The sequence below is a fragment of the Numenius arquata genome, chromosome 9 (assembly GCF_964106895.1).
Source record: "Numenius arquata chromosome 9, bNumArq3.hap1.1, whole genome shotgun sequence".
In the NCBI taxonomy this organism is placed as follows: domain Eukaryota; kingdom Metazoa; phylum Chordata; class Aves; order Charadriiformes; family Scolopacidae; genus Numenius; species Numenius arquata.
This window is the reverse complement of record NC_133584.1, coordinates 58373863-58397308: the sequence shown is the minus strand read 5'-3', so window position 1 is coordinate 58397308 and position 23446 is coordinate 58373863. Positions and strand designations below refer to the sequence as shown.

At 48.2% G+C, this 23446-nt stretch overlaps 2 protein-coding genes across 3 annotated transcripts in view; both read left to right on the top strand.

The window, feature by feature from the left end:
* GATA4 (GATA binding protein 4) overlaps window positions 1–15528 on the top strand; it is a 31899-nt gene extending 16371 nt beyond the window's left edge. The window contains exons 2-6 of one of the 2 annotated variants that reach the window (XM_074153110.1): window positions 4254–4420; window positions 7057–7182; window positions 8538–8625; window positions 8865–9007; window positions 10918–15528. In XM_074153110.1, coding sequence (XP_074009211.1) covers window positions 4254–4420; window positions 7057–7182; window positions 8538–8625; window positions 8865–9007; window positions 10918–11100 — 707 coding nt within the window. In that variant the 3' untranslated portion in view covers window positions 11101–15528. Of the gene's footprint in view, window positions 1–4250; window positions 4421–7056; window positions 7183–8537; window positions 8626–8864; window positions 9008–10917 lie in introns of both variants that reach the window. The other variant, XM_074153109.1, reaches the window with a different exon arrangement.
* A 3077-nt stretch (window positions 15529–18605) lies between these two features.
* Window positions 18606–22925, top strand: NEIL2 (nei like DNA glycosylase 2). The gene is made up of 4 exons (XM_074153885.1): window positions 18606–18743; window positions 19682–20013; window positions 21588–21784; window positions 22609–22925. The coding sequence occupies exons 1-4, from the start codon at window positions 18606–18608 to the stop codon at window positions 22923–22925; spliced, it is 984 nt and encodes a 327-aa protein (XP_074009986.1).
* The last annotated feature ends 521 nt before the right edge of the window (window positions 22926–23446 follow it).

Here is a 23446-nt window from a genome sequence, read left to right as displayed (position 1 = left end):
CCAGGATTTAGAGCTCCAGCCCCTGAGACGGAAGCCAAGAAAACACTTCACTGTTTTTTTTTCCTGGGGAGCCTCCAGTCTGCCGCGCCTTAATCCCCGTTATTAATAACAGTGGCAAATTAAACAATCAGTGCACTTGAAGCCCAGTGACCTCCATCCCCAATATAGCTCAGCTTGATGGTCGATCATGGTTCCTGTGGGCTCTGAGCACTGGGCTTGTCTTGGCAGGGACCTTGGAGATTGTGGTCTCTTCTCACAAGCACCCAGGCATGGGGAGGGGGTCTTGCCCCCAGCTATGCTGCTGGGGGAAGGAGGCAAGGCAAAGACCATGGCCCAGATCTTCAGAAACAAGCAGGTATTTTGAGCATTTGGGTTTAGTAGGTCTTGGACACCCGCCCACATCAAACTGCAGGGGTTGCAGCGCTTCAGGTTATACTTTCTCATTGTTTTGCAGACCCTCAGGTTTTCAAGAGCAGCTGGGATGTCTCAGCTGTGTGGCCAGAAGGTCAGCTCAGAAAGGTCCCCTCGGCAACTTCATCCCTGAGTTTAGTGATGCTGTGAAATTGCGGCACCTCTTTTAGAAAGAAATCCAGTCCCTTGCCTTCCACTTCTCCATCGGGGCCCAAATGCCCTTAGTTCACTAAAGAGCATGCACTAAGCCTACGTCACCTTCTCTGAGCCAGTTGGATGGATGGACCCTACACTGGATGGAGTGTCTAAGACACAACCTTTGTCATCATCAAGCATACTTTGAAGCAGGGAAGGATATTTCTCCTCCGGGTGAGATGTCTTGAGGTCAAGGAGCTCCCTCTGCTCTGACAGGGCTGCAGGAATGGTTTCAATGAGGTTGCACTCTGCAGATGTCATCTTCTGACTCAGCAGTGGGTGGTGCATGCCAGGGACGCACCCATCTGATATCACCCCACCAGGGCTGCGATTAGGGAGAGCCACCCATTGCGTGGAGCCTCAATGTGCCCGGGGAACAAAGTCTGTTCCTTCCCCATCTCAAGCACCGGTAATTCTTGTTTACTAACGTTGACAAGGATCACCTTTGTCTGCAGCCAAGAGGGAAAAAAATCACACAAATGTTATTACTACAGAAGCAGAAGAAGGGGTTTTTTTTTTGAAAATTAAACCAGCGAAAGTCCCTCAAGAGAGAACCTCCAGTCCAACTCCCACAGAAACTGAACAAAAAACCCCAAACAAGTAGCAAAGAACATAGCTCGAACAAAAACAATTGAAAAAAGGCAAGGAAGTCTCACGACCGCTTTACACTGGGATTTTGGATGCCTGTTTACAAACCAACAGCAAAAATAACATGGACAGTGGAGCTGGGTGTCACACAAACTCTTAGGAAATAACTCTCAACATTCAGTAGCAAATTTGATTATTGTCAGAAACTAAGAGACTTATGGTTTGCCTGGTTTCAACCCCACATCCTCTTATTTTTTTCTAAAAACAGAAGTTTACCCACCCACACTTGACATTTCTTCCTATCACACCCATTTTGCGGGACCTTCTAACTCAAGAGCTAGTCCCACTCTTAGCGTTTCTGAGGGACTGCAAGGAATTTTCTCTTTTTTTATTTTATTAAAAACTTTCCGATTTTGGTTTTCTGGTGGAAAAGTCTCCAGCAAAGATGATATTTTGTAATTAGTCACAGACACAACTCAAATCGGCCAAGTGTTTTAACTGTTACCTTTGGACTACCTCTGCTCTGCTAAATTCTCCCTGGATTGTGTCAACAGCTTTGTACTGAATTATTTTCAAAGTAGAAGGGATTTTCTCACAGGACAAAATTTACTGTGAAAATAATTTGGCTTTTTCTTTGGAAAATGATAATCAAAAACCTCAACAACTTCTAAGATGAAAAAAAAAATAGTGAAATGTTTTCCTTTCTTGAGATTTTTCAAGGAAATTAGTTCTTTCCTGACCAGCTGTTCCAATCCCTTCTCTTTTCAAAGGAAGTTTATTTGATCTAGATTTTGGCTGTGATTCAATTGTGATTTTAAAGGGGAAAGTGAGGCATTATGGTTAACGTATCACTGAATCCACGTGTACAAAAATCACCTGGAGGGATTCCCAGCTTTCCTAAACCACCAGAATTGCTCAAAGGCAATGAGATTTCCCTAAGTTGCTGAGAAGATACCGGATTCCTTCTTTTCTGGTTCCAGAGCCCCATGGGTACACTCATTTACTGTTTTCCAGTATTTCCCCTGTCCACATGGTGTAATCTCATGCCATTTTTATCCTGGTTTTCCAGGGAGAATTAGGCTCACGTGAATCTTTTTCTCTGTGTCTCTGTTTACTGGCACCACTTTAGCAATTTTTTAATCCTTTGGCTGTTTCATGATTATGTCGTTTCCTACAGATTTTCCAAAAATAGTCTGGAGAAAAGAGAAAATAAGGCTGATGTTTGAACATAACCCTTATTAGACAGCAAATGATCCACATGGGATTGAGACACAGACCAGCAAGATGCCAAATTTTGTTGGTTTACTCTTTGGGGAACTATTGTCTTCCAGCAGAAAGCTGAGATATTCGTATAACAAGCAGGTGGACAAGCACAAATTACAGCAAGATGCACAGAAACATTTTATGAATTAATGTTATGCTGCTCTGTAATGGCTGAAGGTCTTCTGATGCAAAGCTCTTGCCGTCCTCCAACCATCTCTTGTTTGCTGCGAATTTTCTCAGCAGCTTGGCTTAGTCCCGGCCTACGCTAAGTAACAGGGCCCTTTGCTGTCATTTGTCTTTTTCCTCTTCTACCAAATTATTTTATCATCTACTGTTCCCTTTCTGGTGTCCACAACAGAACACGTCCATGTGCAGGAAGGAACAGTTTTGTAACAGAAGAAATACATCCCCAAACTGAGCTCAGTACTCTCCAGGTGGGATGACCATCAGCAACAAGCATTTTCAAGGGCTGGATGCTAGCAATAGGGTTTAGTGATGGTTCTTATCAATGTTAGGTTGATAGTTGGACTAGATGATCTGAAAGGTCCCTTCCAACCTAGGCAATTCTATGATTCTTCTCAGCAAGGCCTGCAGGTGATGTTTGTGTTTTATTAGGTGAGGTTCTTGGCTTCTTGAGGGCGTTGTGTCCAAAGGTGAGCTGACCTGTGTCTTTCCAAATGATGGTGCAGTCAAGGTGTGTTGTGTTGACCTCTGCACCGCCTTGCAGATTATGTGGACCTGCCAGAGCCAGAGGGATTGGACTGGCCCAGCCCAGGGCAGTTGTCCTCACCCTCACGTGCAGCTGCGGCTGGGCCCCAGTGGAGGGTGAACCAGGAATGTGGTGGGTGAATGCATCAAGCCCTGGAGAGTGACATCAAGCAGGATGGAGATTTGCATGAAAAGCTGAGTTTCTGTGATACCTGTGAATGCCCAGTGATGTCTGTTAGCTGACAGCCTGACATGGGGTTGTCCATGTGTGCTCCTGGAGGTGTTCAAGGCCAGGCTGGATGGGGCTTTGTGTAACCTGGTCTAGTGGAAGTTATCCCTGTCCATGGCAGGGCGGTTGGAACAAGATGATCTTTAAGGTCCCTTCCAACCCAAACCATTCTATGATTCTTGTAGTTCAGGAGATGCTTCTCATGCAGAGAAAAGGGTGAAGGCACGTGAACTGCTCTCCCCCTTGGCTCTCTGCAGCCATTCCCCTCCGCAGAGGGTGGGATCTGGCATGGGCTGGGTGAGGAGAAGTCCTGCAGGGCAGCAGGGCATACAGGCATGGCTTTCCCTGCCCACATTTGCTTGAGTCCCGTTGAGAGATGCTCGGGCAGCTCTCTGATCTCCAGGCAGTTCTGCTTTGTGGGTCCGGGCTTGTGTTTGTCCGTGGTCACAGGCATTTTGTCTTGATTGCACACACGGCTGTTCGCCCGCCCCAATCTGTTTGCCCTGGCTATGTCCAATCTTGAAAATTGGATAACGTCAGAGCAGAAGGAGAGGTTTCTATTTCTGTCTCTTCGTATCCGTGTCCCAGCACATCCCTGCTGCCACACAAGTCCTGCAGCCAACACTGTATGGCAGGGAAAGGGGTTCCTCTTTCCCGATAATCCTGGGGGCTTCCTTGAGAAAGGAAGAGCTGTTTCTTGCACCCTGTAAAATCTGAATGTTTGCGATTTCTTGAAATGCCACTTCTGGGCTCAAATACTGAGAATCAGGCCAGAAAATAAATAAATAAATAAATACATAAATAAATAAAGCTGCCTAATTAACCATGTCTTTTCCCTTCTCTCCCACCATGGCAGCAGAATTTTTTGATGATTATTCAGAGGGGCGAGAATGTGTCAACTGCGGGGCCATGTCCACCCCGCTCTGGAGGAGAGACGGCACGGGGCACTACCTCTGCAACGCCTGCGGGCTCTACCACAAGATGAACGGCATCAACCGGCCCTTGTTCAAACCTCAGAGGAGGCTGGTAAGTCAAGATCACACAACGCGTGTGGGGCAAGGCCGTGTGTGAGGATGAGGCAGAAAGACCTCGGCTAGGTGGAGATGCCAGGGGTTTTTCAACTCCTTGGGTCCCCATCTGCCCAAATTAGATGATTTTGGTCCAGATTTCCAAAATAACCCAGACTGTCTTGTGCTTGGTACACTCCAAGATCTTGTACTGTCCAGACCAGTTCTGCAGACACCCAGGCCAGGTGGTGGAAGGGGCTGTAGGACACAGGGGCAGTACTGTGGTGTTGGTTTAGCAAAAGCCAATATTGCTTTAAACATATTGGGACCAATGGAAACCCTTTCCAGCTCCACCACACCACCAGTCCATCTTCTCTTACCCTCAGGATCCTCATTTCCCGGCCGCTTTGTGGTGACTGGCCACCTTTTTTGGATACCCTGATCCTTTGGGTGAGCTGAAGCAGAGCTTGTGGGGCAGGTCAGAGCATCCCAAAGCCTGTTGGGTCAGGATGGGGCATGCATGGGAACATCTCGGTGTTGGTATCTTGCCTGTCACCACCGGTTTTGGTGAGGGACTTTGGGAAGGTCTCTGCAGCCTCTGCTCCAGGGACATGGATCCATCATAACCCCAGGCAGAAAGGACCACCAAACCATCCCTCGGGGCCTCATTTTTCCACTCCTTGTCTTCCATGAGGAAGACAACCTGTCCTGCTCTTTGCATTGCCCAGACCTGCCTGTGCTCCAACCCAGCTGTCCCTTGCAATCGTCAAAAATGACATTGGCAGCTTGAGTGCTGCCACCAGCCGCAGCCACCCAGCGCCCTCTTGTGAAAGCGCCCTTTCCTGGACACTGCACTGACTGAACCAGGCAGTGTCCTCACCCCGCCACCCTGTTCCTTGCCCTCTGTCATTTACTGGTCTACATCTTGTCCTTGGGCACATCTGTGTGGTCAGGGATGGCCGGTTGGGTACCAGGCTTAGTCCTTTATAGCAATGAGCAACACGTGCTGGTAACTCTGCGCAGCTTTGGGGTAAGGCCTGGAAAACCCCACGAGAAATATAAATGCATGAGCTGTGCAGATCTCTACAGGTACTTTTGTCACCTGGCTGGGCTGCTGGCAATCTGGAAATCTTGCCAAAATGGCCAAATTCCTGCTTTTTCTTCTGGAAGAGAAATTCCATGAAGAAGAGGAGGATATGTCTAGGGATGCAATGTCAGAGTGTGGAAAGTAATGCCAACTGGTCTACCTAAATAAATATATTCAGGACAAGTGACTGGGTTTCATCTGTCACTGGGTGACCCCTTTTTTTATTGGAGACCGAGATATGCCAGAGAGCGCTGCAAGGGGAGATCTTTGCTTTTGCTGCAACCTCTCTTTTGAGCTCTTGGTCCACCTACAGAGGACGATGACTGAAGCTAATACATGGCAAGGTTACAACTAAAGGAGAGTCTGGTTTCTCTGCACCGAAGGGGCTTCCAGCTTTTGAAGTCTTAAGAAGTACTTAAATTTCAATTTTTTTGTTGTCCTGCTGCCATAGATTAACTGATCCTGTTTTATAACAAGGGAGAAGGCACGAAGAGAAATTCATGGCAAAGATCACAGAGGAAATTCCTGGTAGCTGCCAATTCCTCATCTCCCAGGCTTTCACCCCATTACACAGCTGCCAGCTATGGGTCTGCAGAGCTGGGTAGATGTCCAAAACCACCAGATTTCTTCCCTATAGGCTCCTCTTCAGGCCCCGTGAGAACAGGCACCTTCACCCAGCTCTAGCACTTCTGTTCCGTCCCCAATTTATCAGCAAGCAGAGAGGGAATTTGACCCCAGCCCATCCAGACTTTATCCTCAGCCTCTTAAGACCTGAACTTTGAAGGGTGCTGGGAAGAATCAGGCAAGAATGGAGGATGTAGTTTTTTCTTCCTCCACTCCCCACTCTGCTTACAAGCTCAAAACTTGGTATTCTATATGGTTTCAAGCCTATTTTCTTCCTCCTGTGGCCGTTTTGAGCCTGGCTAAGCCAGTTCACCCAGAAAGGGAACTTCAGGAGGCCTGGTCCCTCCACTGCTTCATTAGTGGGGTACGATGATGCTGTTGGAAGCACTCTTTTTCTTATCTCTCCTTCAATCCAGATGAGCAAAGTATGTAACATTCATGGCATTGATGACATCTTCTTGGGATACATCGTGATGCTGGGAAGGTGAAGGGCTTGGGAACCTGAAAAGGGCAGGACAGTCTGAGATCCAGAAACCTTTAGTATAGGTGTGTGCACATGCAGTGGGTCTCCAAGCTGCTACTAGACCCTCTGAAGATCTGGGGCTCTGTTGAGGTGGTGTCTCTGACACCATCTGAGATGGCCCAGGACAGCTGAGGTATCTGCATGGTGTTGGCAGGCAGGAAGCAGTGGAAAGGCTGGGCAGAAAGTGGGAAAGTGGGAAAGTGGCTGGGCAGAAAGCAGCGGAAAGTGGGGCAGAAGCTGAAAGACATGAGAAGAAAAAGGCAGTTGGGTTATCCACTGCAGCAAGGCGAGAAGAGAAAAAGACAGAGAAATAAGGGAGGCAAGAGGAGAGGAAAACTCAAGGTGTTCTGGAGGGATCTCATTGGGATCTGAGATGCTGCTGGAGGGCTGATGTGTTTTCTTCCTCTGGCTTTTCTCACAGTCAGCTTCCCGCCGCGTTGGCCTCTCTTGTGCCAACTGCCAGACAACGACAACCACCCTCTGGCGCCGAAACGCGGAGGGAGAGCCTGTCTGTAATGCCTGCGGACTCTACATGAAGCTCCATGGGGTAAGGCCTTCATTGATCTTTATGGGGAGGGTATTGATAACACCAGGCTGGGGATTGGCTTTGTTGTACAACTCTCTGCTCTCCTGGAGCTGGTTTTCCATGTGTCTCTATGGGACTTAGTCCCTCTCAACATTCCACCATGTTTATACTGGTGAGGGATGATGGACACAGGGCAATTTCTCACACATTAATTTGCTACCCTTTGCATCCAAGTCTTAAAAACCAATAAAACCTAGCCCAGGTTCTTCCCACCTAAATTCAGGCACTTCAGTGAAAACCTGAGTCAGAAGCACAAAGAAAGGCTTGGCCCTTCCACATGGGGTGTCAAATCCCAGCTAAGACTTGGTTGTAGACTTGTCATGGGAGTGATCGATGACTTTTCTTGCACGGGTGCCCAGATAGTCTCTTCTTGCCAGTGGGGGCTTCATGTATCTATGTCATGTCTGATAGATCCAGAAGAGTCCCGCTGGAGTCCTTCAAGATGCAAATCTCTAGTCCTTCTCCCACCAGTCAGTGGCAACGGGGTCACCCTCATGGCAGAGACAGGCCTTCAACACCCTGGTGATTGCTTAGTAGCAAACCCCAGTCCTGCTTCTCATTGTTACACCTGGGATTTTTATACCCATCCCGGCTCTTCACGTGGTGAAGCACGTGGTGTCCAGTGCTTCAGAGCGGATGGAAGAACATTCATGAAAGTCAGGTTGAAGCTGGAAGACAAGGTGGATGAAGGGAAGCCTTGCCTAACCCAAAAAATTCTTCCTAGAATTCCCAGTGTGTCTCTGACCATGAGGGTGACCACCTCAGCAGGATCAGTTCCTAAGGGAGGTCTCCCCACATAGGCTTGGTACCTTTCCAGAGAGCAGGTGTTAGCCAGAAAGATGTCTTCTGCTCAGAGTTAAACAGGAGAGTAAATCACATGAGCTGTTTACCCCGTCTGTCCTTAAAACTCTCAATATCTATGGTGTGAAAAGCCTATCTATTCCTATTTGGAATAAACCAGAACAGAATAGAATACTTTAGTTGGGAGGGACCTACAGTAATCATCTAGTCCAACTATCTGACCACTTCAGGACTCACCAAAAGTTAAAGAATATTATTAATGGCATTGTCCAAATGCCTCTTAAACACTGGTAGACAAACCACCATTTGGAAGAATATATTATAGCTTTGACATATCTCTTCACACAGTGGTGGTGACCAGTGGCCTTGGGCTTCATCTTGTTGTTGCATTAAATTAAATCAAAATTAAAGCTGGTTTTCATGGAGATTACGAGGTAGAGCTGGAATCACATTCTCCTAGATGACTTTATGGCCATACAGAAACCAATGATGTGCTTTTATATTTGGGTCCGTAGGTTCCGAGGCCTTTAGCAATGAGAAAAGAGGGCATTCAGACGAGGAAGCGCAAGCCGAAGAACCTTAACAAAACAAAGACACCAGCAGGTAATTGATGAACAGGGAAGTTTATCCTATGTCTATATGTGTGTTTCTGACCATCATGTCCTGCAAGCCAGGCAGCCAACCACAAAATGGGCTGATTCTTCAAAAATGGGTGATGCCTGAATGTCTTTCCCACTATTTATTTGTTTATTTTTACCCACAGTAACTTCTTGGTGGGTGGGTATAGCTCCATCCTGAAAGGTCTTTGGGAAGAGCTTGGTTTACTGTCTGCTTTCTCACAGGTCCCTCCAGCAGCGAGAGTCTTACCCCAACCACCAGCTCCACCAGTAGCAGCAGCAGCACCACGACCACCGAGGAAATGCGCCCCATAAAAACAGAACCTGGGCTCTCATCTCATTACGGGCACCCCAGCCCCATTTCTCAGGTACAGAGGGAAGATGCTGGCAGTGGGGCAAAGATGGGAACTAGGACGGTAGACATGGTGAGAAGAACACCCTCAAAACCTCTGTGGAAAAAGGCTTTTCAGCCCAGGGGTCTAGGTGTTCACAGTAAGAGATCTATCCTCTGAGATGGGGCAAAAAACACATTTTTATCACCATGTCTAAAGCACAATATAGTTTTTTATCATAGAATGATAGAATGGTTTGGGTTGGAAGCGACCTTAAAGATCATCCCGTTCCAACCCCCTGCCCTGGGCAGAGACACCTCCCACCAGACCAGGTTGCTCAAAGCCCCATCCAGCCTGTCCTTGAACCCCTCCAGGGATGGGGCAGCCACAGCTTCTCTGGGCAACCTGGGCCAGGGTCTCACCACCCTCATAGGAAATAATTTCTTCTTAATATCTCATCTAAATCTCCCCTCTTTCAGTTTAAAACAGTTACCCCTCATCTTATTTAATGATGTGTGGAAGTTCTGAATGGACAAGAAGTAGCAGCTTTGGTGGAAACATGAAATTCCTTCTACCTGGGCAGTTATGTGGGTCCCATAGCAAGAAAATCCCTGATCCCTTTTTATGATTTGATATGTCTTGAGCAAGGAAAAACTTGGTGATATTACCCTATTGCACTGCCTGGCTGCGTGTCGAGTGATATAAGAAGTGCAGTGTGAGGAGAATAACCTCACCCAAGCACAAATCTAACTGAGTCCAGTCCCTGCGAAGGCAGAGCAAGCCAGCAGAAGTGGGGTGTTCTGTGCCACGTCCACCACTAGATGTCTTGGGACCAGCACTGCAGCCACTGAAGGTGCGTCTCCTGCTGAGCAACACCCAGGTCTGGGAGCTGATCTGGGTGCGTGCCTGCAGGTTTAAATAAAGCTTATTATCATTTAAAGCTCAGCACAATTAAGAGGCAGAGCATATCATATAATTTAGGAGATTTGCTCCACTTTTGGGTTCATACATGGAACTCCTGTGTTTAAACAAAATGATCCCTGGAGAAAAAAATATATGTGATTGAACGTTGTGCTGGACTGATCCTGCACCTGCAGCACTTTGCAGCACCATTAATACATCCTGCAATCCACAGGAGGCCATTTGAAAGCCAGGAGAGCCCAAGGCCAATGACATCTCACGACTTAAAAGGCAGAATCATAGAACAGTTCAGGTTGGAAGGAACCTTAAAGATCATCCAGTTCCAACCCCCTGCCATGGGCAGGGACATCTCCCACCAGACCAGGTTGCTCAAAGCCCCATCCAGCCTGGCCTTGAGACCCTCCAGGGATGGGGCATCCACAGCTTCTCTGGGCAACCTGGGCCAGTGTCTCAGCACCCTCACAGGAAAGAATTTCTTCCTAATATCTAATCTAAATCTCCACTCTTTCAGTTTAAAACCATTACCGCTCATCCTATGGCTTCCTTCCCTGATCAAGAGTCTCTCCCCAGCTTTCTTGTAGCCCCCTTCAGATACTGGAAGGAGCTCTAAGATCTCCCCAGAGCCTTCTCTTCTCCAGGCTGAATCCCCCCAACTCTCTCAGCCTGTCCTTACAGCAGAGGGGCTCCAGCCCTCTGATTATCTTCATGGTCCTCCGCTAGACCCATTCCAACAGGTTCATGTCCTTCCTGTGCTGAGGCCCTAGAGCTGGATGCAATGCTCCAGCTCTATGATAATTTCTGACGTTTGGAAGGGAACAAGATGCCCCATATGCAGCAACAGGAAAGAACAGGGTCTAGAACAAGAAGGGAAGTGTGTGTCCAAAGCATAAGGCATAAGCTGCGACGTGCAGCTCCACAGCAAATCCACAGATGTGTTATTACAATAGCACCAGCCCTCCATAAAGGGACTCATGTGGTCCTCTATGGTTTGAAGCTTTGTTGACAGGATTTTCCTTTTTCCATAGGCATTCTCAGTCTCTGCCATGTCTGGACATGGATCATCTATTCACCCTGCAATTTCAGCTCTGAAGCTCTCCCCACAGGCTTACCAGTCGGCTATCAGCCAGTCTCCACAAACCAGCTCCAAACAGGACTCCTGGAACAGCCTGGTGTTAGCTGAAAACCATGGGGACATCATAACTGCATAACCTGGTCTTCCACCCATGGACTTCAGGCTGATCTGCTCAAGAGATGAAGAAGATGCCATGTAATCATCAAGTCAATGTTGTTTCCCACCTCCCCTGCTCTCCCGCCTTCTCTCCCCTGGTGAGATGTTCCAGCAAAGAGGTAAAGAGGACTTTTCTGAGGTGTAGGAGAGCTCCTATGAAGTGAACAGAGAAGACTCAAATCTCGAAGTAACTAATGAATTTGAAGCCTTTTTTCCCCCGCTTTAAATGAGCCTCTCTAATTGATTGCCACCACCTTCTATGAAACAGCCAGAAACACAAAGATGGACACAGTTGTTGAGTTTTGTTTATTTAAAAATATCTGGCATTTAAGACTCAGTGGTGGACCAAAGACACTTTTTTCCTTCCGTTCTTTTCCTGACCAGAAGGAAATGCCACCATCTTCTCATTACCTAAATTCAGTGATTTTCCACCAAATGGAGCCAGTTCCAGAACAGTTCGTTGAACAGACTTCACTAGACATGCTGTGGTGGCTTTAGTGGATTTGACATGATCTAGAGCAGAGTAAAAAAGAGACCTTCCCACACACCCATCCTCAGCTCACACATCTAGAGCATTTTCTTCATTTTCCTAGATGGTCTGAAAAGCTGATGAATGCCCGTATTTAATAGTAACTCCTTTCCTATTTATCATTACAAAATCACAGGACTGTGTTTCCAAAAGGTTGCTGGCTGAGCCTGGAGAAGGTCTGTCCAAAGTCAAAGGGGCATTTTGGAAAGAGGAATCTTCTGGAAGCAGGTAGAGGAGACCCATGTTGGTCATCGTGGAGGAGCTTGCTGGGTTCTTCCCCTATGGATAGCCACAAGCCAGGCTTAGAGATTATTCAAGAGCACAGCAAGTGAAAGATGTTCTTCTACTATTGCTGTGCCATTGCTTTTGAGACAGTTAACTTAATTATTTTGCATACTTTTCTGTTGGTCTTGATGTCATTGATGAAATCTGATTGTCATTTATTTTTGGCTGTACTGTGAGTGCCCACTTTCCCCCCCAACAGCTGGTTCACCACCATTTCACACGTCTAACCCTTTAGGATTTCACCTTTTGCAACGAGCAAAGGCTTCAGCCTCTGATGGAGGTCGGCAGGGGCCGTATTCTTTACCAAGCATGTGCATAGACTCGCTTGCCTGCAAGGAGAGCATAACTCCATTCACGCACGAGTACTAAACAAGACTTGTGTTTTTTCTTGCCCATAAGGCTCTCGGCAACCAGGGAATCCTAGAAAATGGAGTTGGAAGAGATGCTGAGAGCTCACCGACTCATTCCCTTTTCCCGATGAGATCAATTCTCCCTAACCCAGCCCTGATTGCTCTTTCTGTAGCGTGTGCTTAACAAACTCCAGCACTGCAGATGCCACCGCTCCCCTCTGCGGTCTAAGTGCTTCACCAGTTGCTTGCCGTGATGTTTCCATCAACGTTTCCAAGGAGGGACAGCTTTGCCTGTCCAGGCAGAGAATTTCTGGGAGATCTGGTCCTACAAGATTGTCCACTCTTGTGTCTGTCCACTCTCAAACTCTGTTACTCTTCTTGCCTCGCCAGCTCCTCTCCTCCCTGCATCCAGAACTCGAGTACGGAACTACCAAGTAAAAAATCTAGAAGAGGGACTGTGCATCCCTCCCAAATGTGCTATCCTCTGTCTCCCACTGTTTAACATTCTCACAAAGAATGTTTCCACCCAAACACTAAGACACATGGCTTGGTGAAGAGGAAAGCCATGTACATGTTTGAAGCAAAGGAATGGCGTTGTATTGTCTGTGCTTGAACTCACCATTTTCCTCCTGATGGTAGAAAAACTTCTTTAAGGAGAAGGATTCAACCGAACTGGTCATGATAAAGACTGGGACTGGAGTCACGGTAGAGACCTGGACCCTTCCACATTCCCCGTGCTCGGTGTAACTCACATTTGCAGGGTTTTGGAGGGGTGGCAGAGCCTCTGAGCTCCCCAGAGTGATGCCCACTGCAGTGATGCCGTGGGAATGGCTGGATGGTGTTTGCACCAGAGTGTCCGCTCTGCTTTGCTGAGTTAAGGCAGGGTCTAACTTCATTAGTGTTAATTAAAGACCAGGAAAAGACATCCATGAAACATGAATAAAAATAAATGAAATTCTGTGATTCTGCAGAGAAGAGGCCAGAAGTAGCACCTAAAAATATGAATTTGGGCTGAAAACATGAGGGTGTTTTTCCCTGGGCATGCAGGTCATTAGCCAGCTTCCTCCTTGAATTATATTCTTTTGTAAATGGCAATTGAGCTCTCTTGGGATCTGGCTGTGAATTCCCATCTGTGACAGAGAATCATGCACCACAAAGATGCCACTTGGCTAATGGGAGACCCTGGACAACCCCAGAGGGAGGGAAGCAGAAGGTCTCCTGGAGAGGATCTAAGGTCCTGACCACCACACGCCCCATATCTAGATGCTCCCAGAGGCTCTGTCCATCTTGCCTTATTGCTGTGCTCCTCCTCCTCCCCTCAAAGCCAAACTCCTGGCTGAATTTTTCTCCTGCCCTTAAAAGACACTCTGAGATGCCATAAAGGAGTCTGCTTGCCGTGCAAGAGGGGAAAACCCCTGCGGGATATAAGCCTGCCTTATGCTCCCTCAGGTGTATCTAAACGACCATGGTAGAGACTTGTTAACTGGTCCTCAGCCTTCCTCAAAGCCTTAAAAAATAATTCTTGAAACACAGCGAGGAGCATTTACAAGGACCCCATTAACAGAACAAGATGTCTGCTTTCAAAAGGTGAGGCTCTGGGGGCTGTGAGGACAACTTGGCTCTCTGTAGTGGTAGAAATCAGCTCTTTTGTCCTCCCTTTTGCACCACAAGCAGTAGAGGTTCAGATGCACCTGGTTCGTTGTTCTTTTCAATCACCCCAGACTGTGGTAGAGCTATTGTCACCCCATGGCCACTTGCCATAGCGTGGACAACATTGACATCAAGAAAGTGAGAGGCTGAAGTCAGATGGAGCACCATCATGCTAGGTGTTCTACAAACACACCATAATAGATGGGTCTTGTCCTAGGGACCTCGTAACAATAGAACTACAGAATAATTTAAGTTGGAAGGGACTAGATCAGGTTTCTCAGGGCCCTTTTCAGTCAAGTGTTGAATATCCCCAAGGATGGAAATCCTACAGCCTCTCTGGGTTCCTGTTCCAGCATTTGACCACCCTCATGGTGGAAGTGTTTTTCCAAACAAACGTTAGATTCTAATGAGAGGCATTGGTAAATTAATTGCTTGAGGACTCCCAAAAATGAGTCATTGCAGGACACTGAACGTTGTCTCCAAGCCCAGGGGTCACACAGAGCACCCTCTTGGAGGAAGGAGCTGGGATGGCCAACGCAGGGTGACAAACGCCAGAAGTGACAGACGAAGGGAAACTCACAGGATGAGAGGACAAAAGCACAACCAGTTCCAGGAGACTCAGCTTGTTCTAGCAAGAGGGAGTTACAAAATTCTGGGTTCCACCTGAGCTCTGCTTTCCTTCCCATGACGGGGGAGGCATTTAGAGCCTGCTTTGCTAATATAATTAGATACAATTACTAGAGACTCATTACAGCAAGATAATAATTGCTATTATTATTGCTATAATTTATTTCATTGCAGCGTGGCTGGAGAATCTAGTGAGGATCATCCCAGGCCAGGTCCTACACAAATGTAGGACTAAGAACCATCCCTGCCCTGAGGAGCAAGAGGGAAGGGCCCAGTCCTGCAAATCACTTAAGCACATATTTAAATCCATCTGCGGGACTTATTCCCTTAGAGGTCCTCATTAATCACACACACAAATTTTGACATCGAAGGGTTGCGAGCACAAGGTTTGGTTGTGCCAAACCAGATCTTTGCAATGGCTCAGTGGTCACCGGAGTGAGATGGGCAGATGAGAACCGGGACGGGGAGCCAGAGGGGTAGAAAGGTTATTTAACCATTTTGAAATGTCTTTCCTCCCTGCGGTGGTGCAATATCTTGAATCACTTCAGCCCGTCTTCTGTAAATTGATCAGAAGGGATCCATATTTGACTTGCAGCCTTATGGCCTGGCTGGAGAGGGTGCAACCAGGAGGAGCTCAGGAATATTGTAAGGGAGCTTTAAAACCGATCAACAACTCTTACTATACCACTGAAGCTGTGACTACGTCAGGGGTGGTGTTTTGTTTCGCTTTTTCCCCTCCATGTATAAAGTTTGAAGCTTCCCAGGACAACTGGGAAGGTCCCATGGAAACAGACACTTATTTGTAAGGGGGGAGAGGGAAACCAACCAACTGAACAAGCTGTAATTATTTAAAGATGTAAAAAAATACATATTATGAAGTAGTATGGCTACCAATCCACGTAACTTCTACACCTTTAGAACTAATGGAAATAAAACAATGATAATAAAACCAGAGGGCTGCTGCTTGACTCTGACTACCCTCGTGGGCTTCTTGGAGAGGGATGGGGGTAGATGATCACACATGAAGTACACCTGGAGAAGCAACGGTGCAACGGGTCCTGTCCTAGGGAGCTCATAACGAGGGAATTATGGAGTAATTTAAGTCACTAGGGACTAGATCAGGTTTCTCAGGGCCCTGTTCAGTGAAGTGTTGAACATCCCCAAGGATGGAAATCCTACAACCTCTCTGGGTTCCTGTTCCAGTGTTGGACCACCCTCATGGTGGAAGTGTTTTTCCAAATAAACATCAGAATCATAGAGTCATCCAGGTTGGAAGGGACCTTTGAGATCATCAAGGCCAACCATTGACCTAACACTGCCAAAACCACCAGTGAACCACGTCCCTCAGCACCATATCTACCTTAGATTCTAATGAGAGGCAAAATCATTGGTAAATTAATTGCTCAGACCTGGGAACTTCCAAAAAAATGAGTCATTGCAGGAGGCTGAATGTTGTATCCTAGCCCAGGAGTCACACACAGCTTAAAAAACTCTGGGTTCCCTCTAAGCTCTGCTTTCCTTCCCGTGATGGGGGAAGCATTTAGAGCCTGCTTTGCTAATGAAATTAGATACAATAATTAGAGACTCATTACAGCAAGATGCTCCCAGCTGAACTCTGAGACACCGCCCTTAAGCCAAAATGACATTTCCAACAAGGGCTGAGCTCTGCCACCGTCACCTTCTGCAGAAGCACAACCCTCCTACAAGCACCCAACCTTCCTGCTAGGGTGCCTAGATTCCTCTCCAGCCCAACCAGTCCCTGAATACCCACGCAACTGGTGGGGTTGAATATGACCAGGACTTGAAACTCCACCCATTCCTCCCCCACCAGCCAATTGAGAAGCTCCCCTGCCATTTGGGAGGGGAAGGTCCTCCTCCCCTATAAAAGCAGGTGGGTTTTAGGTACAGAAGGTGTTACTGAGAGTGGGTAGGTTGGTTATGAGGAGGGTGGAGATGCTGTGGGAGGTGTTTGGTGCTCTTGGAAGGGGGTCTGGGAGAAGAGGAAGGGCTTGGGAGTAGAAGGAGAGAAATGAAGTAGGGGTGAAAGGCTGCCTGGTCTGCTCTCTAGATGTGTGCACAGGGTGGGCCTGGGAAGGGCAGTGGGTTGAGGGCTGGATGTGGGGCTTGGGGGGAGTGCAATGGGTGCCCCCATTGCCCTGGGAAGGCATGGTGGGGGGGAATGGGGTGGAAATCCCGGGCTCACTTGTTTTGGAGAGCTGCAAGTTGATGCTTGGCTGAGTGTGAGAAGATGGTGAGCTCTGATTGACCCTAGTTGCATGTGGAGGGTTAGGTCCATGCCTTGAAATCCCTGCAAGGGGCCTCTTACAGGGGCGTGAGGCCACGGTGGTGCTTCCTCCACAGTGGGGTGTGGGGCCATGTTCTCTGGGTGGGGGTGAGATGGCATCATGGGAGTGCAGGTCAAGCTGGGATGAGGTGGATGAACCTCACTGCCTTGTCTTTGTTATGTCCTGGTGTGGGTGTTTGGCTTCTGTCTGAGCGCAAGAACTGGAAATGAACCCATAGGTGAGGAGGATTTCTTCTGGAGACCTGGCTTCCTGCCCTGGGCCTGTAGTGGTACCAGCTCAGGTGGCTTGCTGGGACAGGCTCTGGGGTACAGTGGTCATGCTCTTGGGAAGATGGGTGTCAGGCCCTGCAGAGGGCTGGGGCTTGTTATCCTCCTCTTCCTCCATGGAGAGAGGAGCATTTTGGAAGAGACTGAAGTAGGTCTGGAGTAAAAAGGTGAAGTAGGAAGGTCCATGGAGAGGAGGAGACCAGAGACAGCAGATGGCGGTTCTTCTGATGTCCTGGGAGAAAGGGCAGGCTCCTGAAGAGGACCATTACTCTGCTGCCCAGAGTGGCTACAGCTGGGGGAGTGTGTGTCACTAAAACCTTACAAAGTCCTCAGCACTTGGAGTCTCTCACAACGAGCCCTTTGTGAACTGAATCAGCAGCAATCAGAGCTGTGCAGCTCTGCAGGTGATGAGTCTCCTTGGGGCCTGAGCTCTGGCCTCTGTGAGGTGTCCTGGGGCTCATTCCATGCTGCCCAAGGTGAAGCCAGAGCCTGGATAGTCAGGAGGAAGACCCAGAGGGCCTGGGGCATGGGCAGACCCCTTGGATGACCTGTGTCCAGTGGCCAAACGCTGGGTTCAGATTGCTGCTGGTACCCTTGGCAGCAGGAACATCTCTTTAGCTGACTCTTGATCTGCAACTGGCTTTTGACTAAAGTCTGAACACAGCGTTTCGGTGTGAAACTGGAGCAGGCCTGTGAAGAATTATCCCATGCCCTAGGAGACACAGGAATAAATCTCAGTCTTTTACTCCTGGTAAACCTAGTTTGTACAACCAATTAACATCTTCAACTTTGCATCTTGGATCTAGGTAATGTTCCCTGAGGTGTTTTCCTCTTGAGCTCTTCCAAAAGTGTTTTGGTTTGGGATGCAGCACATGAAGGTTTTTATGGCCATGTTGCCTTGCTTGCTCCTGCTGAGGGTATGTCCTCACCTCACTGTTCTTCACTGCCCTGTGGAGGTGGCTCCTGGCTTAAATGCCTCTTCTGGGCTAAGACCAAGTGGACAAGGATCATAGAATGGTTAGAATCAATGTCTGTGGATGGTCATGTTCCTCCTTTGTACTGGCACATCAAGGCTGAGGGAATGTCTGGAGTTAGGTGAGCTCTTGTTACTGGTGATGACAAGGATACTAAACACTCTAAGGTCCTCTGTGGAGAACCTGCGGTCGAAAAGGACTGCTGAGGATCCCCAGGCCAAATCCCTGCTTGCGGGGTGAAAACTACCATTAGAACAGGTTTTTCAGGGCCTTATTTGATTGAATTACGAATATCCCAAGGATGGAAATTCCCCTACGTCCCTGGGCCTGAAAGGAAACTGTTTCTCTTCATGGACTTTGCCACAGGGGTGGGGGTGAGGAGATTGTGGCGAGATCAGCCTCTGACTGGTTTTGTGTATTTCTGAGTTGCAACTTTCCCTTCAAGCCTAGGGCACCAAGAGTGAGAAGCACCTGCTGTTCCCCCAACAGCTGCTGGAGATGCCGGAGGGCCCATCATTGAGGAAGTTCCATCTACTGACCTCCCCTTTTGTGGGCCAAGTGGTGGCCAAGGTGGGGGGAAGCAGCCGGAAGATCAGTGTGAATGACCTGAATGCCCTGAGGCTCCAGGACTCCCAGGTGAGCTATTCTAAAGATGACCTTACTGGTCCATGGCAGGTCTGAGGCAAATCGCCATTGTCCTGTGTCTGGGTTGTGGCAGGTGCATAACCTGAGAGTGACAACAAGCTTGTGTTTGAGGTGGCTTTGTTTGTAGCCACAAAATAGGGGTGTGTGGCCAAAGAGGTGTGAATGCCAATTTTGGAGTTCTGCTCTGTGTTGCAAAGCTTGGGATGAAGGTTCCTATGAGGAGAGACTGTTGCAGTGATGTGGTTAGACATGGAAGCACAGTTGCTTCCCTTATACCTGAGGGCAGGGTTTCACCTGGCCAGGTTGAAGTGTCTGTGCTGTGGCCACTTGTGAAATAGTCACACTGGGTCAGTCCTGCTGGGGTTTCACTTGCCTGACCTTCAGATGATGATTTGGACTTGGCTGACTGGATCCTACTGCAGCCTTACCTCTGATTATATGATAGTCTCAGCTGAGGCCACAGGTGTGAGCAGCTCAACAGTCATTTGTGGCTTCAGAGCCACCCTTGAGTTAGGTCATAGACTCATAGAAGGTTGGAAGGGACCTTTCAGATCATTGAGCCCAACCACCAAGGTTGGGTGCTAGGTCACCCTAGCCTGAGATGCTTGAGGCCAGCAGAAAGCAGGAAGGTGAAGGAGAAGCAAGTGATGAAACCCTGAATGTTTGTCCTGGTGTGTGTCTTTGGCCTGACAGGAGTCTCTGGGAGGGCTTCACAGTGGGATGGCATCTGAATACTTTGTGCTTCATGTAGACAAAAAAAGGATGCTGAGAGGAGTATCCTGCAGCTGTGATGGGATGTGCTAATGAATCCTGTGTTCAGGGTGAAGTGATGCACCTTCTGTCTAAAAGAGGTTGTAGAAAATAGCCACTCGTATGGAAACAGCCAGAGGTTATGGTGGATCCTCAGTATATCCCACCTTTTTTCTCAGGTTCATGGGAAGAACTTGTACCTGGCATTTGTGGCTGCTGATGGTCCCTTAGGACCAACTGCAGAAGAGACGGTGGTGCAAAGAGAGGCTGCTAGTGGGGCAAGTTCTCCAGCCCAGGGAGGACAAGAGCAGGTTTGTCCTCCACAGCCGCATCCCCAGGAAGAGGAGCTGCAGGAACTCCAGCACTCAAGCTCTGAAGCCCCAGATGCAGCAGGGGGTCCAGGCAGCTGGTTGCGCTTCCATTTTGGCTTGTTTGGCAGTATTCGGGCAAATGAGTTCTCAAGAGCAAACAAAGCCAACAAGAGAGGAGACTGGAAAGACCCCGTACCCAGGTATTTGATGGAGTCCTCACAGACTCTGCTTTCTCCCCACCTCTTGTTCTGGAGAGGCCCTCTTCCGTTTCAAACTAAATTTGTGGGGGAATGTTCTCTGTGCTGTTGTCTTTTCTCTGATAATTCTTAAGATAAATAGGCATGAGAGATGGATATGGGGTGTGCTCCACCAAGGAATCCACAGTAGACTGTTATTTGGGTATTCCTGTGTTGTAGGTGTCTTTCAGGTCTCCCGACTGCATCGGTTGGTCATGGTTTTCCTTGGATATACCTTATCTTAGTACTGCAAGTTCTTCTACCCTTGGAAACTGGGTTTTCTACCCTCTGTTGCCTTCTGTCTCCTCCCAGCCACATCCTCTCTGATGCTTTACTTTGTGTGTTTCATCTCCTTTGTTTCATGTGATGGGAGAATTAAGCAGTTGCACTTGTGGGATGCGTGTTGCCTGCCAGCCTGGGGATCGTAGTGCCAGCTCGGTTAAGATTTCTATTCAAAGAGAGAACTTGTAGAATGCTAGATTGAGTTGTGCCCTGAAAATGCCAGTTTTTTCCAATTACGTGTTTAAAAAAAAAAAAAGCCTTGGATAAATAACATACATCTAGGGCAGCAGGAATCACTAGTTAAAGGCAGCAGTGTGTTGAAAACACAGGCTTCCAGTCTACATCTTAAGCCCCACTGGAAGTGTCCTGAACAAGAAGGGGTAAATACTGGAAAATAGTGTGGACTCTGCTCTTGTGAGCTGTTTAACCTGGGCCATTAATAATGCCCAAGGTGGGTGCCTGGCCCCTGGGTATGTAGGGACACGCTCCCCCAGCCTGCAATCTTCTGAAGGATTGCTTTATTTCTACATGCATAATTTTGGACACGCTCGATTTTTTTTGTGCTACTTTGAGCATCGGTTTCCCTGACTGCGGATCCTGCTGCTGAGGTGCTGATGCATCTCCCTGCCTGCTGCTGTCTGTCAGCTGGGGACCATGGGGCGGCAGAAGGGACAATTGTCCACCAGTTGTGTGGGTTCACAACCAAGTTTCTTGGCTGAAATCGTTAAGGAGGTGACCTGGTGTTGAGATGGTGGTGTTGAGGTGTGTTGGAATCCCTGCTGTCACCCAGTACACACAAGAATGTGCAGGGAAGGAATAGCTGGGCTGGGGTACAGGCTTGGGGGACCGGTACTGTGAGATGTTTTCTCTTTTCTCACCTTCCAGTAGCCCTTCGCTCCATGGCTATGCTCTTCTCTCTTTCTGCTCTTTCTGTGCAAGTCTCTTAAAAAATTATAGAATTGTCCAGGTTGGAAGGGACCTTTAAGATCAAGTCCAACCATCAACCCAACACTGAAAAAAACACCACTAAACCATGTCCCTCAGCACCATGTCTACCTGTCTTTTAAGTACTCCCGGGGATGGTGATTCCATTTCTCTGGGCAGCCTGTTCCAATGTTTGATAACTCTTTCAGTGAAGAAACTTTTCCTAATATCCATCCTAAACCTCCCCTGGCGCAACTTCAGACAGAGCAGAATATAACAAATGGTTTGGGGAAGTTTTTGACAAGAGACTTCAACTTCTCTGCTTCTCCCAGGCTGGTTCTGCACTTTGAGAATGGAGGCTTCCTTGCTTTCTATAACTGCCGAATGCAGTGGTGCTCCTCTCCGAGGGCTGATCCTGCTTCCGACATCCTGTCTGTGGAGTTCCACCGCGGCCGGGCGCTGGATGCTCTCCGTGCACCCAGTCCCATCTGCTATACCCTCTTAGACCTAAGATATTTTTCAGGGCTGGGTGAGTTTTGGGGCATAGTGGCAGAGCAAGAAATGGAGGAAGGTGGGTGGGATGTCTACAGATCCAGAGCTGCAGGTCTGAACCCTTTACTCCTTAGCCTTATGGCTTCTGGTTGATCCAGTTGGGGGTATGTGGTCATCTTGCTGAGGACAAGGCTTGCAGTCTGTAGCCAGAGGCTTTGGGTGCTTGAGTGTGAGGAAGGTCTGCTTCAAGGGAAGGGGGAAGAGAACATCTTCCAGTCCAGTCCCAGCTGGAGTTCCAAATGGTCATTCAGAAGGTCAATGACTTCAGTGGGTTCACTCAGGGCTGAAATGGTTGTGAAGCCCATGATGTCACTGAAGTAGATGGTCACTGGCCAAAATACTCTGGCTCCACAGTGCCACTGGTCTTGAGGGCTTCAGCCACCGATCTGAAATAACACAAGAAAAGATGACAGGGAACAAACCCTTGTTGTAGGGGTTGCCCAAGAGCTCAGAAACTCTTGTCCTACTGTGCTCAGAAGATCTTCCAATAAATAGAAGGATCTAGATGGCTATTGCTTTGATTGGAAGGTGCTCACTGAAATTGGAGGTCAGCTCTGCAATCTTGCTCACTTCCGGGGAACTCTTTTGTCCAGTCTGGCTATGGGTGGGTTTTTTTACCATCTAAAATACCAGTACTTATGGGGGGACCATTCTGAATGACTCCTTGTATGCCACCTCTGATATGGGGAATGGCGTTGGTAGCTGTGATCAGAGGCAGAAGTCACCATGACCGGAGCCATAGGTCTGCATTGTCTTGATAAGAAATATCCTAATTGTCTCCTTTTTTTGAACCCTTTCCAGGAAATATCATTAAGAATGAGATCTTGTACCTGGCCAAGATCCACCCGTTGACACAAGGCTCTCTCTTAGCTCTCTCAGACCTGGAGCGTCTGCTCGACTGTGCGGTTCGGTTCAGCTCTGACTGGCTGGGCAGCAAGCTGTGTGGCAAAGGGCTGCACCCCCAGATCTACCAGAAGGAGCAGTGTCCCCTCGGGCATGCAGTGATGAAGGGAACCCTTGGACCCTCAGGTGGCTTCAAGAGACTTACGTGGTGGTGTCCACAGTGCCAGCCTGAGGTGCTGCCACAAGATGGGGATCCTTCCCCAGTCACTAAGTGACTTGTTCTGTGCTCCTCCTTTCCTGGAGGGTGTCTAGGTGGTCTCTGAACCATGTCCTCTGTTGTCCTGAGAAGGTCTTCATGGTTTCTTTGAGGCTGTTGAGCCTGTTCCTTGGGGACAGTGAGTTGGCAGAGTTAAGTGCTCAAGAGAGGTTACAGGAGTTGCTGCAGTGCTCTGTGCTTCAGGATGCAAAAAGGAAAGTGGTTGTACACTTTTTTTTTTTGTTGTTGTTGTCACAGTGACGCAATGGTGTAAATAGCTTGGCCAGTTCTGAGGTGTCTCTTGGTGACACCGTGAGTCTACAGTGAATGGGAAGCGTTAGGTGTTGAGCAGGTGATGACTGTGGTCTGAAGTGACCTTACCCCTTGACTTTGGTATGGTGCAATGGCTTATGGCAGTGTTAGAAGAAAGGACTACATCCCCCTGCCAAAACAGCTTGGTTAATTCTGTATTAGATAATCCTGCCTCTGCTTGTAGCTGAGTACCTGTGTGCCGCCATTAGGTGCGGTTAGAAGTGAGTG

What these genes read in the sequence shown, in the direction of transcription:
- NEIL2 (XM_074153885.1), top strand. Translation starts at nt 18,606, where the DNA reads ATGCCGGAGGGCCCATCATTGAGGAAGTTCCATCTACTGACCTCCCCT. An exon ending in TGAGGCTCCAGGACTCCCAG is followed by an intron (nt 18,744 to 19,681) that starts GTGAGCTATTCT and finishes CTTTTTTCTCAG; the next exon opens with GTTCATGGGAAGAACTTGTA. An exon ending in TGGAAAGACCCCGTACCCAG is followed by an intron (nt 20,014 to 21,587) that starts GTATTTGATGGA and finishes TGCTTCTCCCAG; the next exon opens with GCTGGTTCTGCACTTTGAGA.